We start from the raw sequence: 19,803 nt of genomic DNA, 5'->3' as shown, positions 1-19,803 counted from the left end.
AGAAAGCAGTCCTAAAAATGAAAATCAGGCTAAGGATACAACCCAGTGATACAGGTGATACAGTACATACCTAACACGCATGGGTCCCTAGGCTCCATCCCCAGTACTGTGGGTAGGGGTCAGGCAATCTAATCTAATCTAGAGCTATAGCTATCACTATCTTAGCATGCATGAAGTTCTGTGTTTGATTCTTACCCTACCCCAATCAAACAAACCAGAAAAGGAAAATAACACTCAAAGGCTATTAAGGACACTTACAAAAGGTAAGTGTATGAAATAAAATTGCCTAACTTTTCAATGATACAGATAGAAGAATCAATTCTGAATTACTGAGCACTGCTGGAGAGATGCTATCAACAGCTCTTTTCTGTTTTATTTTGGCTAGTCCTGGACATGTAAACAGAAAGACACACAAGGGTGAATCCTAAGCAGGCCCGTCTCTTCTGTCAGTAATATGGTGGAGGCATGAACACTGAATGTAATTCTATCTGATTTACTACAGGATTTCTGGGGAAGAGGTAGTTCTGTTCTCCACCAATAGTTTTACTACCAAAATGTTCAAACACATAGACCTCCAAATAGTTCAAACCCATTTATTATTTTTAACCTGGATTCAACAGCTGCTACTCTGTCATATCTGATCTCCCCTAACACTCTTAGGTGCTAGAAATAATTCACAGTCCCAGTGAATACAACCCTTAAGTACTTCAGTGTGCCTATCCCTAGGCTTTTTTTTTTTTAATTTAATAATCACAATGCTACCACCACCTATAAGAAAATAATAATTCTTTAAAGTGGCCAGAATTTCTTAGCCTTGTGCATGCTAGGAAAGCACTCTATCTATGAGTCATGTATCCCTAGATCTTATTATACCTTTTATTCTGAGACAAGGGTCTCAGTAAATTGTTCAGGATGGTTTTGAACTTTCAACCCACCTGCTTTGGTCTTAAGAAGTAGCTGACATTACTTGGCCAAAGCGTCTCTTAAAAGTGATTCTCTGTCCTCAATTCAGGACTCAAAGACTTATGCATTCCATCTGGCAAGCAGGATTCCTTTTTTTTTTTTTTTTTTTTTTTTTGGTTTTTCGAGACAGGGTTTCTCTGTGGCTTTGGAGCCTGTCCTGGAACTAGCTCTTGTAGACCAGGCTGGTCTCGAACTCACAGAGATCCACCTGCCTCTGCCTCCCAAGTGCTGGGATTAAAGGCGTGCGCCACCACCGCCCGGCCTGCAGGATTTCTTTTAATGCAGTACAGCTTCCTACATACTTCTTTATTCTACTCCCCCACTTTTTTTTTTAGTATAATACTGACCTAAGAACTCAGAGACCAATTGGCCCAAAGCGAGTGCCCATATGCACTACGTGAAAGAGGAATAGAAGAGTTTTCCCAGGGGATATCCAAGCATGAGTGTGTATAAATGATTGATCAGTGTGTGCAAAGACTAGCAACCATGGCTTCCTCCTTCCAGATACGTACAGCCTGAGACTGCACAACTATAGAGATCTCCTTCCAACACTAGCTAACTCTTCTCCTGGGCCGTAATAAAAACGATGAGGTTCTGGGTTGCAGCAGTTAGAAATTCCCACCTGATCTCAACTTTGCTGTGTGTGTCTGTGATTCTCTTGTCAATCTTAGACAGGATTCCAGGACTTCAGCACAGGATGACATGTGGCAGTCAGGGGTCACTGTTGGGGGCCTTTGATCATGCTCCACCTTAGTTTTTGAGAGAGTGCTTCTTACTGAATCTGGAGTTTACCATGTTGGCTAGACTGACTGGCTAGTAAGTCTGAGATGGTCCTGTGTCTCTCCTCTCAGAGTCGAGGTTATCCATGTGTGCACCCATGCCCAGCTTTATGTGACTGCTGGGATCTGAAATGACATCTCCATTCCATGCTTGTGCACTGAGCACCTGATCCACTGAGCCATCTGCTTAGCTCTCATAATACTGACTTTTAACCCCAATTTTGGATTATCTGACAGTTTTCTAAAGGTGTTACTTATTTACTTTTAAAAAGAATTATTTTCTGTATATAGGTGTTTTGTTTACATGTAGGTAGACATATCAGAAAAGGAAATCAGATCTAATGGGACTGCAGATATAGACAGCTGCTGCTGAGCCATCTCTCCAGTCCCACCTAAAGGTGCTAGTTAACTTGTTCAAACAGCTTCATGGTGTGAAGAAAGATCCAAAAGACACTTTGATTCAGGTTAATCACTGATGACAGTGATATTCCATCAGGAAGCACCAAATCTTGGCTTGTAGCACTATACATTGTTAATACTTTTTATTCAAGTATTTTTTTTTTTTTTTTGTAAAAATGATTTATTTTAGCCAGGTGTGGTAGTGTATGCCTTTTATCCCAGCACTTGGGAAGCTGATGTAGGTGGATCTCTGTGAGGCTGAGGCTAACCTGATCTCCACAGTGAGTTCCAGGACAGCCAGAGCTGTAACACAGAGAAACCCTGTCTTTAAAATCAAAAACAAATTTATTTTGAGGTGTTTGATTCTCAGCAGACATACATGGCTGTCTATCATGTGACTGTATGTACCATGTGACTATGGAGATGAAGAGAAGGTGTCTGGAATCTGGAGTTACAGACAACTGTGAGTCACCATGGGGGTGCTGGAAACTAAACCTGGGCTCCCTGCAATACCAAGTTCTCTGAACCACTCAGCTATCTCTCTAGCCCTTTAAATTTTTAGTAAAGCTAAAGATTTATTCATTTATATGAGTTTGAGGGTCTCTCCAGCATGTGTGCATGTGTATCGCCTGCATACTTGGTGTCCACTGGAGCTATCAGAGCCCCTGGAACTGGAGTAACTGACAGTTGTAATGTGCTTTGTGGGTGTTGGGGACTGAACCTGGAGCTGCACGAGTAGCAAATGCTCTCAATTGCTGAGTCATCTCTCTAACCTTAACTCTTAAAGTCAACCTATAACTTAATGGAGTCTTTTTTATCATGGCATTTTCACACATTTATGTCATTCATCAGCCTTTGCTCTTGGCTGAGGGAGATGCTAAATGCTTGTTGCCAGGCCTGATGAGTGCCACCCCTGGAACCCAAACGACAAAAAGAACCAACTCTTGTACCTTGTCCGTATTGGTTCCTGTCTGCTCATAGAGACATATCATTCAGCTTTGTTCTTCTTCTTTCATGTGTTGTTAACTCTAAGTACCGGCTACAGTTGTGGCTGTCCGCTATTTCTTACATAGGTGCATTGTCCTCTTGCTATTCAATTTGTGGAGTGATCTATTTTGATCACTACCTACTTGGGATCGTTTTCTGCTTAGATTTCTTATTATTCTTTGTATAAGAACACAATTTTAATTGGACACTACACTTCCAGGCGAGAGAAAACCCTCTCTGGAATGGACAGTGAGATAGTTACAAGTTCATACTCACACTTTTGGCTTTCTCCAAGTACTTTTTATAGCGCTCTTCCATTTGCTTCATTTCTTCTTCTTTCTTCCGTAAAGCTTCTTGCAATTCTTCAATTCTTAAGGCTGAAAAAAGATGTCCATAAAAAAATTAGATTTTAATAACATTTTATTTAATTATTTATTAACAAAATGGCACCTACAGAATGGGAAAAGATCTTCACCAACTCCACATCAGACAGAGGTCTGATCTCCAAAATATATAAAGAACTCAAGAAATTGGTCATTAAAAGAACAAATAATCCAAAAAAACAAACAAACAAAAAAAAAAACAGTAGAGACCTAAACAGAGAACTCTCAACACAGGAATCTAAAATGGATGAAAGACACTTAAGGAAATGCTCAACATCCTTAGCCATCTGAGAAATGCAAATCAAAACAACTCTGAGATTCCATTTTACACCTGTAAGAATGGCCAAGATCAAAAACAGTGATGACAACTTATGCTGGAGAGGTTGTGGGGAACACTTCTGCATTGCTGGTGAGTGCAAGCTGGTACAACCCCTTTGGATGTCAGTGTGGCAGTTTCTCAGAAAATTAGGAAACAACCTTCTTCAAGACACAGTAAAGGCTGGAGAGATGGATCAGAGGGTAAGAGCACTGACTGCCCTTCCAGAGGTCCTGAGTTCAATTCCCAGCAACCACATGGTGGCTCACAGTCATCTGTAATGAGACCTGGTGCCTTCCTTGCCAGCAGTACATTGAATGCTTAATAAATAAATAAATCTTAAAAAAAAAAAAGACACAGTAATACCACTTTTGGGTATATATCCAAAGGATGCTCAATAGTGCCACAAGGACGTGTGCTCAACTATGTTCATAGCAGCTTTGTTTGTCATAGCCCAAACCTGGAAATAACCTAAATGCCCCTCAACCGAAGAATGGATATGGAAAATGTGGTACATTTACACAATGGAGAACTACACAGCAGAAAAAAATGACATCTTGAATTTTGCAGGAAAATGAATAGAGCTAGAAAACATCATACTGAGTGAGGTAACCCAGACCTAGAAAGACACATCATCTTCCCCAGCCATAGGGGAAATTCTTAATTGCTAGAATAACTAAAAAGCGTATTTAAAAAAGAAATAAGTTACATAAATTCATTATCTATAGAATGCTGCATGGCTAATGATGCTATTAGGAAAAACTCACAGCTGTTGTTAAATCTTGGCTCGAGATCTTCAATTATGGCTCTCTTTTTCTGTAATTCATTGTTGGCTTCATGTAGCTTCTCTCTGCAACAAAATATATGATCATATCATCACTTCTGTTTTTCTTTCCTGTGCTAGAGATCCAATTTAGTGCCTCATACATGTTATGCAAATTCTCCACCTCTAAGTACACGCTCAACCCTTGTTTCTATATTCTTTTTTCATCTGAACTAAAAATTCATTACTTTTGAATACACTTGCATTGCACACAAGCACTATGAAACAAAGGTAAATAGACTAAAGTTTAATGCAAAACAAAGGCAGTCAGGAGTTTATCGAAACTAACAAAAGATGAAGATTACAGAGATTTACTCAATCAATGTACCAAGTTGTGTGATAAACTTTCATGTGGTCCTGTTGGGTCCTGCCTGACATGTGAATGATCCCTCATTCTGCATATCTAGACTGTGTAGTTATCTAAACTTGTCACTTAGTAACCAGTTGCTTACCAGAATAACTGCTTTAAGATAGTGTTATAATTTCTCTATTTTATTATTAAACTATTATGAGAGGAGTTTATCTATAGAAAAAACCCCAGAAAATGTAGAGTTCAGAACTATGAGTGATTTCAGGCATTCATTGAGCATCTTGGAAGAAATCCCTTGAGCATGAGGGAAGCACTGTACAGAAAGAGTGTCAACTGGAGACAGGCTACCAAAGGAACACCAAAGATTGTCAACGACTACCACAGCTAGGAGATGTGTGGAATACGTTGCTGCTCATCCTCTAAGAGACTAGTCTGTGGACAACTGAACCTCAAACTCTTTGACTCTATAACTGTGAGAAAATAATTGCTCTCTTCTCTTAGTCCCTTTATTTTGTGTTTTTTTTTTTTTTTTTTTTTTTACAAGAACAGGGGTCATCTTCACTAAAGACCCTATCTGATGAAGATTTTTAGCATGTAAACAACTCAACACATAACAATGGTTAAAGAGTAGAATTATGATCTGAAGTATTCTATTCTGTTTTTGTTAGAGAGGAATGGAAAATACAAAAGTCTAAGAATGGTACTACGTTTTCATTCTGAGTAATCTTACAAAGGCTGGAGAGTAGCACTGTTCTAGAACACTATGAGACTGTCTATTATTAGATTTTCTAGACATTTCAGTGGCCAGGAGTCTATCCCATCCAATATATTAAAAAACTAGATAACACATATCAAACTTTCAGAAACATGAGTATCTTCCTGCAGCTACTAATGCATAGCCACCCCACACTTAATGCCTGCAAGCAGTTTTGCTGAAAAATGATAAATTAAGGTTGTTACTGGGTATGAGAAAAATTATTAAATATCCCTAACACAGCTAACTTCAGCTAAAGATGAAGATTTCTTCAGGAGAAATCAAAGTTAGTATATGAAGTTTTTATTTCCTCTTTTAAGTTAAAAAGCTGTACTTAAGATGACTGTGATTCATCTACTTTAAAATGTTAACTTGATATAGCTATAATACATATACCAAAGGCTCAGGGAACATGGAGAAATGGAGGTGGAAAGACTGTAAGAGTCAGCACCAGGCCAAGCTCCGGGAATCCAGGTGAAGAGAGGGAAGAGGAGACATCTACAGGGACAGCTGAACCACGCTCGTGGAAACTAGCGAATGCTAGACCGACAGCTGTGGAGCCCCCATATGGGAGGCAGTTGTGAACCTTGGCCTATTTGAGGGGCCCCTGGGAGTGGGACCAGGATCTCTCCCTGGTGCATGAGCTAGTTTGTTGGAGCGATGTCATGCTCAGCATTAATGCAGGAGGGAGGGGCTTGGTCCGGCTCTAATTTAGTGCATCAGACTTTGTTGACTCCCCATGGGGAATTTGGGGGGCAGGAGGAGGGGTGGGAAGGAAAACTGTTTGAAATGTAAAATGAAAAAAAAACCAAAAAACATTGTAAGAGCCAGAGGACCAGGACATCTGATAACCAACCAACCAGCAAACAAACAAAAAACCAAAAACCAACAAAAAAGACATGAAGTAGAGTGAGGTAGGAGAAGGGTTAGGGGAAGGTGTGGGGGCGTGGAGATGATCAAAAAACATTGTATAAAATTCTCAAAGAACTAGTAAAATTATATTTTTAAAAAAGTTTACTTATAGAAGAATCAATGCCTGGCAAGCTGCAGTCTATCGGGGCAGTTAGAGGGGTGCCTGTTCCCGCATGTGAAGTTCTCCTGCAGCACAGTTCTAACTAGTTTTAATATTGTCTACAGCTGCTTGGGAGCTGAGTGGCTGTAACAGAGGCCAGGACTCATACAGCCTCAAATAATTACTATCTGGCCTGTCACAGATAAAGGCTCCTTTCTTTCTAAGAAGGAGTCTCACACTGTTGCCCAAGTTGGCCTGAAACCAGGAGTAATTCTCCTGCCTTGGTTTCTGGATTGCAGGCATGAGTCACCATGCCCAGCTCACAGTCACTGAATTGATGTGCAGGATTTGGGTGGAAATGGTCCTGTAGACACTACTAACAAGTGGTACTTCCCTGTATCTTCAAGGATCTTATGCCACTGTCTACACAGTCTGTACCCACAACACAAAGAATTTTGTTCTGTAATGTGAAGAACCTCAACAAATTTTCTACTTACAGATGTTCTTCAAGCTTCTTTTTTAGAAGAACTGACTGAAAGTGGAAAATAAAAAATTAGCTCATTATTTAACATTTTAACTAACAAATTATTTTGTAAAAGTGAAAGTATATACAGTAAATAACTTGGAGTAAGCTATCAGTAATCTCTTTGGTCAAAGAGCTCAAAACCCAATGTACCTCAATTTACAGTCCTCTTCAAGAAGAGAGCAGCCCAGAAGTGAGAGCAGCCACAGTAAGAAACACACAGATATACACTCCCAATTTATATAGAGACCCAGATATTCCTGGACTCAGTATCCAAATAGTCCCCTAACGTAACACACTTTTTACGCCGCTTTCTTGGCCATTACGGCGGTCTCAGGTTCACTGCCACTTTTAACTGCGGACAAGTAATGTAGTTCATGGCATGGGAAATATAAAGGTAAGATGTTAGGATACTGAGGATGAAGTTTTGACTGGGTAACTTTTTTTTTTTAAAGTTTTAACTTCTTGAAAAGCAAGAAGTTAAAACTTATATAAAATAAGTAATAAAAAGGACCACCAAGTCTCACAGTGTAACACTTACAAGGGTAAATATTAATAGTGAGTTTGGAATTATGTGATAAATCACACTCAAAACCAATTAATGTAGGCTTATAAAACACACTGCTTGATTGTTTAATAACAGCAATGAGGAGAGAGAAAACCTCTTCAATTTTTAGTTACCCTGTTTAGTGATGATCACTATATATATTAACTCACGTCTACCCACTTCTTGCCATTTAGAAATGGCCTGGGACTCACCGTGTACAGAACCCAGTTTGGCCTTGAACTCTTGACCTTCCTCCTAAAAGCAGGAGGCCTGGGATTTTAGGTGTGCATAATCAGGCTTGAGTTTATTCAATCAATTCTACAACAGGTTTGGGAAATTCCAAATTCGGATCTTTCTCTATGGTGATGGTAATTAGACCAACATCCTCTACCACTATTTTTCACAAACGTACAGAAAGATAATATAGTTACTTTTATTGTGATATCTTATCAGAGATATTATGTCTTTACTATCTAAAAAAGATATTATTTATATTTTATGACAGAAGTAAAAGATATGCTTTTTTTTTCAGAATTGTACATTTTTCTTTCTTCTCTGGTCTCCTCGGCTTGTCTTGTTCTCTGAAGTTTTATATACTATGGCTAGCTCAAATCATCCATATGACTGGATATAACAATGCATTTCTGCTTCCTTGCTAAAATCAAATGACATAAAATAATAATAAAAATGTGCAAACCATCACACTCTGACTTAAGGTTATAATAAAAGACTGCTTTGATAACAGAAAAGGCAGCAATTATGTGTTCTTCTTATAAGATACATGATAACTCTAATAAGATATCTTATTAAAAGGTTTATAAAAGTAGATATCTTATTAAAAGATAATAATCTTCTAATCTTTGTTTTAAAATAATTATTGTTTGTCCTCTTTGTGCTGAGAGGATGAAATGGAAATATTGAAAGTTCTTAATTTTGTTTTGATTAGATCTTAACAAATTACTTTGAATTCTCTACATATTATATAGTAAAACAACTAAATACAAGCTAATAAGCCAGATACCTCACAATAGTAATATTAACCCTGTTGTACAACTGAGGAAGCTGAGGGCCAGCAATTTAGTACCTTAAGTAACACACTGAAAACTAAAGTCCAATACAGCAGAGACCCAAACCCTCTGAATAGTCTCCCTTTCCTTGTGTTCTATGTTGCAGTGCCTCTCCAAATTGAAGACTATAACTATCAAAATGTGTGGTTGGAGGAGACTAGATTATAAAAGGAAGCTTGTATTAAGGTCAGTTATTATCAATGAACTAATTATAAGGGGTAGGGCAGAAGTGAGCAAAGGGAGAGGACTTCTCCACCACGGTTTGGATGTACTTTCAGAATTTTAATTGTAAGGAGCATACACTTAGAAAACAAGTATTAGAATGTTCATTTTTCACGAATCCTACTTTGAAATTTCAGTATCACTACCTATAATATCAGGTAAAAGTATACAATCTAAAAACTGCTAAGTATATGGAAATGAATAGGAAGCCATACTTACAATAGCCTTGAGCAGAAACCATGCCAAGAGACAGAGAGCACATATTAGTATGAAGCAAACACAGCAGCCAAGAGAAGGAACGATTTAGTAATTCATGAACAGAAGTAAAAGATATGCATTTTTTTCAGAATTGTACATTTTTCTTTCTTCTCTGGTCTCCTCAGCCTGTCTTGTTCTCTGAAGTTTTATATACTGTGGCTAGCTCAAATTATCCATATGACTGGATATAACAATGCATTTCTGCTTCCATGCTAAAAACAAATGACATAAAATAATAATAAAAATGTGCAAACCATCATGCTGACTTAAGGTTATAAGAAAAGACTGTTTTGATAACAGAAAAGGCAGCGGGGATGAATCCGGTCTAGAGACTGCTCTATGCATCACACTCCTGAGATACAAAACTATGGATCATTGGGGAGAAAAATAAAGAGAAAAACATCAAAAATCTGATGGGGTCAAAAGAACTACATGCCCTGAATTAAACCATTTCTCTAAGGAATCTGGAGTCTTCAAAACAGAACAATTTCCACCTGAGTCTTGTCGGCAGAGAAGAACATGGAAGGGAATTTTTCTTAGCTTAGAGCGAGACATCTCATTACTACTTAGGTAGTTAAAAGGTGACCACTTTATGCAAATATCTGATAGGGAAGGCATCTTACACTGAAATATAATCCCCTACAGCAATTGCCCATAATATATCTAAGTAGATTTACCACAGTGATAAATAACTAGGCTGCCCCAAGCCACTTAAAAAACAACTCCTTAATGTTTTAATTTAAGCAGAAGAACCACACACATGGTCCTTACTACACTATGACATTTAGTCAGGCCACTCACCGTGCTTACACGCGGTGTGCCACCCTCTCTTCCCCTTTCTACCAAAACAAATCCACAAAAGTAACCTTAAAGTTTCCAAGACCCAAAGAACTTTTATTTGTTTAAAGGAATCTAGAAACCATATGAAGAAAGAAATACTACATCCTATGGCTGGCTACCTCTAAAACACTGTTAAGTAGGCTTTATTACTTCAGTGCACTAATTCCAGTTCTCGGAGATTTATCATTTAAACATGTTTTGTTTGATGGATTGTTTTTAAATCGCGACACTGGGTCAGGGGTGTGGCTCAGTGGTAGAACACCTGTTTGAATCTCACACCCACACTTTGTTTGTTTGTTTGTTTGTTTGTTTTTCGAGACAGGGTTTCTCTGTCAAATAGTTCTGGAACTTACTTTGGATAAAGAACAAAAGAAATACTTGGCATTTTTACCTAGTCCCATTTTCATAAAGGTGTATGGTTGTTAAAAATGACAGCAGTTGTGAACTGATCCAGGCAACTAAAACAATTACCAACTTATTAAGAAATAAACTAAATTGCCAAGTGGTGGTGGCACACACCTTTAATCCCAGCACTCAGGAGGCAGAGGCAGGTGGATCCCTGTGAGTTCGAGGCCAGCCTGGTCTACAGGCTCCAAAGCTCAGAGAAACCTTGTGTGGAAAAACCAAAGCAAACAAACAAAAAACAACAACATAACAACAACAAAAAACCCAAACCTCCCAAAAAAACAGGGCACACTGGCAACCTAAATAAGATATATGTGTAGAGAAACTTAGAAAACTAAGTTTGAGGCCTCAAGGGCTTTTATATTTAATATTCCCAAACTTTAAAAGTAATTCACTTAACTCTCTTTCCTTTTCTATTCAGTTGTTCCTATGTTAATAAAGCTGGAGATTTCTCCAGCTGGCTGCATCAATGAAGCAACCCAGAAAGTATGAAATCCAGTGTCTGAGATCATAGGGAACTGACTGACAACAGAGAAACAAGACTGACTGAGTAATATTTAATTTCCCTATTTTTACACTGTTCTTTTTTGTGCTTTAGTTTTTATTGTGTATGTTTTATTCAATATAAAGAATCTGCCAATTACAACTTGTTTACTGTTGTCAGAGATGTCTACTAGCACTGTGAAAGGTAGTTAGTGGACAGAGATGATGTAAGTCATTATCAGCACAGGTACCATATTCCAGTGAGAACGTGCCAGTAGCACAGGAGAGCTAAGACAGAGATATGCAGAAAATGCTAATCAATCCATAAAGAGTGGATTCAGAAACTCAGAGGTGATTAAATATCAGTTTATATTAAAAATTTCTTCTTGGGCATATCTTTACAATTTTTTTTTTTTGGCCTGAGGGGGAAACCTTTCATTTCACTATGAATTGAGCACATTGAAGATGTAGAACTTCGATGTTTATCTTGCCTGATAAACACAAGTAAACTTAGCAGAGGCAATTAAAACAGGACTTTTAAATAAGGAATGCCAGTGAAAAGGAACACAGTATTTCTTCCCTATAACCAGCATAATGCCAAATTATTAGATATCAAATAAAAACCTGAAGATGTGCCTGAGAGATGGTTCAATGGTAAAGACCATTGTCAGCAGGTTTAACGACCTGCTCCTGGGACTCCGCAGGGAGCTGTGGAGTACACAGGCACACAAGCACATGCCTCCACAACTTATATCCATAAATTTGTTTGAGAAAGTATCAAAATTATAAGTTTTCTTAGCTGCGAAACTTTTGAAGCATGGTCGGTACATATCAAAACTTACATCTTCTGCTTTTGAGCCTTGATCCTGCAAAGATTTCTGCAGTTCTTCTACTTGTGACTGTACTTCTAGAAGTCTCTGATTCACCAGCCTGCAAAGCAAACACATATCAATCCTCTACATATACTTTTCCCGTTGGGCTGTCATAATGATTTCACTGAAAGCATCACTGGCAAACTCAGAACTCAGGTTGTAGTAGCATCGCGTAACTGCAATAGGACACTCACAGTTTCATGAGTAAAGATTACTTTCCATATTATTTTTATATTGAAAATTTCACTTTTTGGCTGGAGATGTAGCTCAACTGGTAGAGCGCTTGTCTAGATGCATAAGGCCCTGGGCTCCACCCCAGTACTGTATAGCCAGGCACAGTGGCACATGCCTGTGGTTCCCAACACTTGGGGGTGGAGGCAGGAAAGTCAGAAGTTAGATAGACACACAGTGAACTTGAGGCCAGCCTGGTATACATTGTGAGCTTGTGTCAGAAAACAAAACAAAGCAAAGTAACGCCACCTCACTTTCGCTTTCTCTTTCCTCTTTCCTGCTTTTTTTTAAAATCTATGATGCCACTGTAGACTTTTGTCAGTTAAGAAACATTTCCCAAGATGGGTGTGGTGGCATGTACCTTTAAACCCAGCACTTGGGAGACAGAGGCAGGAGGATATCTGGGTTTGAGGTCAGCCTGGTCTACGGATCAAGTTCCTGGACAGTCAGAGCTACACAGAGAAATACTGTCTTGAAAACCAAAAAGCAACAACAACATACTAATTTTACAGTAACTGACTCTGAAACACTGTGTAACATTGAGATATGGAAAACTTACATCAGAAATGCAATTTTTTGTTAATCTAACATAGTTTAAATTTTCAAAATAAATGAATTGCACGTGGAAGAAAGAAATTTCCTTTTATGGTCATGACAAAAAATAAATGAGGGAAAAAACAACTGAACTCCATACCAGCAGATCCTTTCAAACATTAGTTTGTGTAAAGAGTTCATCAACTGGGCTGGGCAGTGGGCACACACCTTTAATCCCAGCACTAGAGAGGCAGAGGCAGCTCTGTAACCTCTGTGAGCTTGAGGTCAGCCTCAGCTAAAAAGTGAGTTCCAGGACAGCCAGGACTGTGACACAGAGAAACCCTATCTTGGAAAACAAAACAAAACAAAAAAGAGTTCATGAACTACAATTGCTGTAAAAAAAAAGTGCAAATGTATCAGATATATTTTTTAAAAAAATTATTTGATTTTTATTCAATGTGCACTGGTGTTTGACCTGCATGTATGTCTGTGTGACTGTTATGGATCCTCTGGAACTGGACCTACAAACAGCTTTGAGCCACCATGGCTGAAGGGAACTGAACTCAGGTCCTCTAGAAGAGCAGTCAATGCTCTTAACCACTGAGCCCTCTCTCCAGGCCTGCATCAGATATTTCTTAATCCTCTCTCTATATGTTACCAGGAATGGTAACACAGGCTTTAATACTAGTACAGGCAGGTAGCTCTCTGAGTTCCAGGCTAGCCAGGACTACATAGTGAGACCTGATGTGGGATATCTCTCTGTATACTGTGAATATGTTTTATTACCACTGATTAATAAAGAAGTTGATTTGGCCAATAGCCAGGCAGAATAGAGTCAGGTGGGAAATCCAAAAAGAGATACAGGAAGCAAAGGGATGGAGTCAGGGAGATGCTAGCAGCCACCTGGAAGAATAAGATGCCAGAACAGTATCTGTAAGCTACAGGGCATGCGGCAATACACTGATTATTAGAAATGGGTTAATATGTAGAGCTAGTCAGTAAGAAGCCTGAGCCAACGGCCAAACAATTATAATTAACATTAAGCCTCTCAACATTGTTTGATAAGTGGCTGCGGGGGACCGGGCAGGACAGAGAAAAGTCACCAGCTACAGAGACCCAATGTCAAACAGATTAAATAAACTTAAAAAGAAATATGGCTGCCGGGCGATGGTGGCGCACGCCTTTAATCCCAGCACTTGGGAGGCAGAGGCAGGCGGATCTCTGTGAGTTCGAGACCAGCCTGGTCTACAGAGCTAGTTCCAGGACAGGCTCCAAAGCCACAGAGAAACCCTATCTCAAAAATCCAAAAAAAAAAAAAAAAAAAAAAGAAATATGGCTGAACAAAGACAACACCAATGGACACGCCAAAGTGGATGAAGAAAAGCCCATGGGGCCTCAACTTTACACAAAAAACTGCAGGCAACTAAGTAAAGCTGGGAGTGGGAGGTGGCCCTTCAGGGAAGAGCACATGACTGGCTGCTGTACAGTGACAAATGTTCAGCCCTGAAAACAAACACACAAGTAACATTATACATGCTGAGCAGCTTATATTTAGGAATATATATGTACAAACATACATATACACACATACAGTAACAAGTAGTGAAAGAAGAGGCCATGAGAAGAGGAGTTTGGGGAGGAGAGGATTTAGAGAGATGAAAAAGAAGAAATGTTTAATTATAATTAAAACAAAAGCAAGAAAAACACTAGCATATAATCATTTTTTCAAATGAATCATAAGCCTTTCTTTAGAAATCCCAAAATGAAGGCCCCGAGAGAGAAGCTGTGACTGACTCTACCTGTTCTCTGTCTCCAGCTCATTCTTGCGTAGGTTTGCATCATCTAGAAGGCTCTGCAATAAGGCAATTTTCTCATTGTCTGAACCCTCTTGATTGATTTTTAACATCTTATTCTCATGCTGTAGACGAATAAGTTTCTCCCTGAATGAGGAAAATAAAAGCTGATATTTTAGTTCATTAAGACGCTCTATGAATCATGATCCAGATATATAAAGTTGGAGGATCAATACACAGGGCACAAATGAAAAACTAGATGCCTGCAACTAGTTCACTGCCTTTGTAAGTGCAAAAGATACCACCTTTAATGAACTAAACTCCTTCTAGAATGTACAGCCTGAAGAAACATTTCTGTGTTTCATGACAAAGGACAAAGAAAATTCCAAATCCTATTTCCCTTCTTCTTTAAATATTTAAACTATGAACATGACTCTTTAACTATATAGTGCAAAACATGACTGTTGCTGAAATTGAACCTTCTAATTCTGTGTATATATACATACAGACAGGTATTTATTTCTCAAAAACACATTTTGTAGTGGTGCTTGCTAGTTACACTTATAATTCCACAATCTTGGCCGGGCGGTGGTGGCGCATGCCTTTAATCCCAGCACTCGGGAGGCAGAGGCAGGCGGATCTCTGTGAGTTCGAGGCCAGCCTGGTCTACATAGGGAGTTCCAGGACAGGCTCCAAAGCTACAGAGAAACCCTGTCTCGAAAAAAAAAAAACAAAAAAAAAAAACAAAAAACAAACAAACAAAAAAAAAATATTATATCTCGAAAATTTAAATAACAGCACTAAAAGATATAAATCAACTATTACTTATTTAGACGATACATTTCATGCTTTTAGTATTTTAATAATGAGTGGCCTTATAAAATACCTTTGTGTATATTGTTGACTAGTTCCTTAAGATTATTTACCAGAAAAGCAAATTTTCAGTTAAAAGATGGCGACATTTCTACTATAAGACACGTTCTTCAATTTGTTCTAAAGACATTTTTCCCCACTTCTAGTTCCTCCAAAACCCTAACATGAGTGAAAAATGTCAAATGTTAACTCACTGTCTATGGTATATGTTGTAAAGTTTTCATCACTGTTTCTATCATTTTCTTATTAGCTCTTTAGGATATAGAGCAGATTTAAGTTATCCCCAATCACATGCAGAAGAACCACAGCTGTTGAGTTATCATTGCTCCTTTTTAGCTTAACAAACCTTTACTAACAGGCTTCCTTAACTGCTTTTGGAGTAAAGGATATGGTCATTCATTTATAAATACTTAACAAAGAGTAAGTATGCCTTCATTCAACTAATTTCATTTGTTCCCAGATGATGAAAAGTAAAAGGTACATGAGGGGCAGGGGATATGGCTGACAGCCAAGTCTGATTCCAGGATTCCAAGGTGGAGAGAGAGAACCAACTCCCAAGATGTCCTCTAACCTCTAACCATGAGCTACGGCTGGAGTGAGCACGCACGTGCGCACACACAGAATACACAAAACGCACAGCGTTAAGATGGGACCTGATGGACAACATATGATAAAGACAATGACAAACCGGTTCAAAAGTAAAGCAATGTTCAGAATTAATCATTACCTTCTGCACACTTGTTCCCCCTCCTCTCATTTTTCAGTCATATTCATAATGCTGAGAAATAAACTGAAGGAAACGAAGTCTCTAAGCTCCGTCTAGATAACAGGTGAGGAATACTGAGGGAAGTAGCTACAGAGGGGAAGAGTTCCTCTATTTGTACCTTGTGGTTAATAGATAAATCTTAGTAATTAACTGTTTATTAGAGTGATAGCTAAGTCCAACCTTTGTCTTGAGTACTTTCATGCTGTCTGCTGAGGTTCCAAAATGGGATATGTGAGTTTTGCTTTTGTAGTGTGAAAGACTGCCTCATTCAAGTAAAAATAATTCGTTCTCTTGACAATTTAAAAAGCTTCTAAAGTACTGAAAACATGGAAATTTAATACTGAGTTCAGACTGAAATGTCCATCAAAAAGAGGAGCTAGTTCTTTTTCCACCAGAGAGTAAGTTCTCTACAAGGACATTGTGTGGAGGGACTGACTGTCACCCTCTTTACCTGATTTCGGGTGTAATAATCTCTGCTGCGAGGCTGTCTGAAGATTCCTGGCTTCCCAGAGGCATTAACCCTATAAATACACAGAGAAGTATACAGTTAAGGAAGCACAGCTACCTCCTTTGCTTAAGAGATACAGTTTCTGCAGGAAAGCACAACCTTGACTATGAACTTTAACAGCTGAAGAATTCAAAGTTTTTTTTAAAATTTTATTTAGATTGTTGTTGTTTTATGGTATTAATACTTGAATCTGGCTCTGTGGGCTAGGCAAAAATCACCAATTTTCTCAAGTAAAAGTTAAAGTAGACTTACAAAATTAACTTATCATTAAGACAACTGTAACGGTCCAACTACATACCATTAAGTACATTTCAATGTTGTCTAGCCATTACTATTATCTGTTTCCAACTATTTAATAACTCAGTCAGAAACTCTATAACAATTAGATTATTCTAATCGTCCCGCCCGAAATTCCTTGATAACCTCAATTCTATTTTTTTCTTTCTTTTTTTTTTCTTCTGAAGCTGAGGACTGAACCCAGGGCCTTGCGCTTGCTAGGCAAGTGCTCTACCACTGAGCTAAATCCCCAACCCCCCTCAATTCTATTTTTGGTCTGTCTGTGTTAATGTGTTGCCTGCCTAGACATGTAAGCAGATCATATATTGGTCTTTTTTATTCAGTTAGCACAATACTTTGATGCCTTGTCCATATTACAGCACTTTGCAGAACTTTCTTGCTTTTACTGTTCAATAATATTCTATTGTGTGCATTTACTGTATCTAAGCTCAGACAGATGTGCATTATTTCTAGTTTGTGGTGACTGTGAATAAGCCTATGTGTATGTAATTATATAATGTGTATATACAGTAATGCTGTATGTGTACAATTATCTGGCCTCATGCACTTCAGTTCCTTTAGTGATGTACTTACAAGTGCATCTGATGAATCACATGTTATTTTATGCTTAAACACTTTTAAAAGCTATCAATTTTGCCGGGCGGTGGTGGCGCATGCCTTTAATCCCAGCACTTGGGAGGCAGAGGCAGGCGGATCTCTGTGAGTTCGAGACCAGCCTGGTCTACAGAGCTAGTTCCAGGACAGGCTCCAAAGCCACAGAGAAACCCTGTCTCGAAAAACCAAAAAAAAAAAAAAAAAAAAAAGCTATCAATTTTATTTCCACAGCATCACTCCATCCCACCAGTGATGCACAATGGTTCAATTACTCCCAACCAATTCTAACCAACATTTATTTTTCTTTCCTTGGGGTCATGGTGGTAGTGGGAAAAACATTAGCCTCACTAATTAGTTTGTGGTAACTCATTGATTGCTTTGCCTTTATCTAGTGATCACGGAATGATATCACTATTTCATGTGTTTACTGGCCATCTGTTTATCTTCCTTGGAGATATATAGTTCTTTCTATTCAAATCCTTTGTTCATGTGTGGAATAGTTTTTATTTTTATAATTGTTCAATTTTTATAAATTCTATAGATAGCCTGGATAGTCTCTCTGTGCACATCATATATTCATGTACATGTATGAGATCATATGCAGAAGACAGAAAAATCACCCTGCACTCTATATTTGTGTACCATGTGTGTTCTGAGCAACCAGAGTAGCCAGAAGAGGGCATGGGATCCTCTGGAACCGAGTTACAGATGGTTAAGAGCAGCCTCGTGGTTGATGGAAACTGAATCCAGGTTCTCTTAAAGAGCAGCCCGTGCTTTTAACCACTGAGCCATCTCTCCAGCCCACTGGTTTATATTTTGAGGCAGAGCTTCTCACTGAGTGGCAAGTCAACTCAAGGACCTCCTACCTCCACAGCAAGCACTTTCCCACAGAGCCACCTCCCCAGCCCCTGGATATTAATTCACTCAGATATCTGCAAATGCAAATACTTTCTTCCACTCTGTAGATCCTCTACCCTACTCTACTGTAGTGTTTTGGTGCATTAACATTTTCAATATTGATAGAGCCCTCTTTATTCTTTTTTTTTTTTTTGGTTGTTGCCTATGCCTTTGGCACCAATTGCAGGGGATTATTTTCAAATTCAATGTCATAAAAACGTTCCCCTACAGTAGCTCTTATATTTGGTCTTTGAGTCAGTTTCATTCTTCTGCATTTGGATGCAAAATATACAATCCATTTTCTCCTTCCTCCCTACTCCCCTTTCCCTAATTGCTCTGGCTAGACATTTTAATACTACCATGAAGAGAAGTGGTGACAGCAAATATCTTTGTTTCCCTGGTCTCAGAGGAAAACTTTCTTTCTTTCACCACTGAGGTTTTCCAATGTTTCTTTATCATTTTGAGGAAATCTATTCCTGGCATACTGAGTTTTTTAAAATTATGAGTAGGTGTTGGAATTTGTCAAATACCCTTCTCTGTACAAACTGAAACGATGCTGTTCTCCCTTCATTTTGTTCATGTGGCTGACAATGAGCTCTCTGTCTGCCCCTGAAGGAGTTCTACAGTAAAGTTCTGAACAGAAAAGGTGTACAGTACCTTTCCCACTCTTGTTCAATACACTACAGCAGGTCTGAGCCAGTACAGTAAAACTCAAGAAGGAAATAAAAGGGATACACATAGGAAGGGAATAAGTTCAAATTGAAATTACTTTGATATTCTAGCTCACACCAATCAGACTATCATTAAGAAAATAAATGACAGTTGGGTGGTGGTGCACGCCTTTAATCCAGCACTCAGGAGGCAGAGGCAGGTGATCTCTGTAATTTCAAGGCCAGCCTAATCTACAAAGTGAATTTCAAGACAGACAGAGCTAAAACAGTGAAACCCTGTCTCAAAAAACCATAAAAGAAAAAGAAAGATAAAAACAAAAGGAAATGACAAAAAAAAGCTTGGACATAGGAGAGGGGAAACCTTATTCACTGTTGGTGCAAGTGCACACTGGTACAGCCACTACAGAAACCTCATTCACTGTTGGTGCAAGTGCACACTGGTACAGCCACTATGGAAATCAGTGTGAAGGTTCCTCAAACACTAAAATCAGAAGTAACATGTGAGTCCAGCTATATCATTCCTGGGCATATACTCAAGGAAGTCTCTATGCTACCACAAAGATATGTGCACACCTTTGTTTAGAGCTGCTCTGTTGACAATAGCATCTCAACTGATGGACCGTGAGAGCATGCTACATTTGAACTTTAAATCAGCTGTAAAGAAAACTGAGTGGCTTTAAGGGAGAGAGGGTAACA

At 38.6% G+C, this 19,803-nt stretch overlaps 1 protein-coding gene across 1 annotated transcript in view; it reads right to left on the bottom strand.

Moving 5' to 3' along the window:
* The window catches only part of Hook3 (hook microtubule tethering protein 3), an 85,657-nt gene that overhangs the window by 11,605 nt on the left and 54,249 nt on the right, over positions 1-19,803 (bottom strand). Inside the window, exons 14-19 of the mRNA XM_057752394.1 lie at positions 16,592-16,661; positions 14,508-14,648; positions 11,914-12,001; positions 7,224-7,258; positions 4,595-4,677; positions 3,405-3,505 (exon numbers count right to left, since the gene is read on the bottom strand). Of these exons, the coding sequence (XP_057608377.1) occupies positions 3,405-3,505; positions 4,595-4,677; positions 7,224-7,258; positions 11,914-12,001; positions 14,508-14,648; positions 16,592-16,661 (518 nt within the window). The remainder of the gene's footprint in view (positions 1-3,404; positions 3,506-4,594; positions 4,678-7,223; positions 7,259-11,913; positions 12,002-14,507; positions 14,649-16,591; positions 16,662-19,803) is intronic.

This window comes from Chionomys nivalis, chromosome 20, assembly GCF_950005125.1.
Source record: "Chionomys nivalis chromosome 20, mChiNiv1.1, whole genome shotgun sequence".
In the NCBI taxonomy this organism is placed as follows: domain Eukaryota; kingdom Metazoa; phylum Chordata; class Mammalia; order Rodentia; family Cricetidae; genus Chionomys; species Chionomys nivalis.
This window is presented reverse-complemented; position numbering and strand designations above follow the sequence as displayed.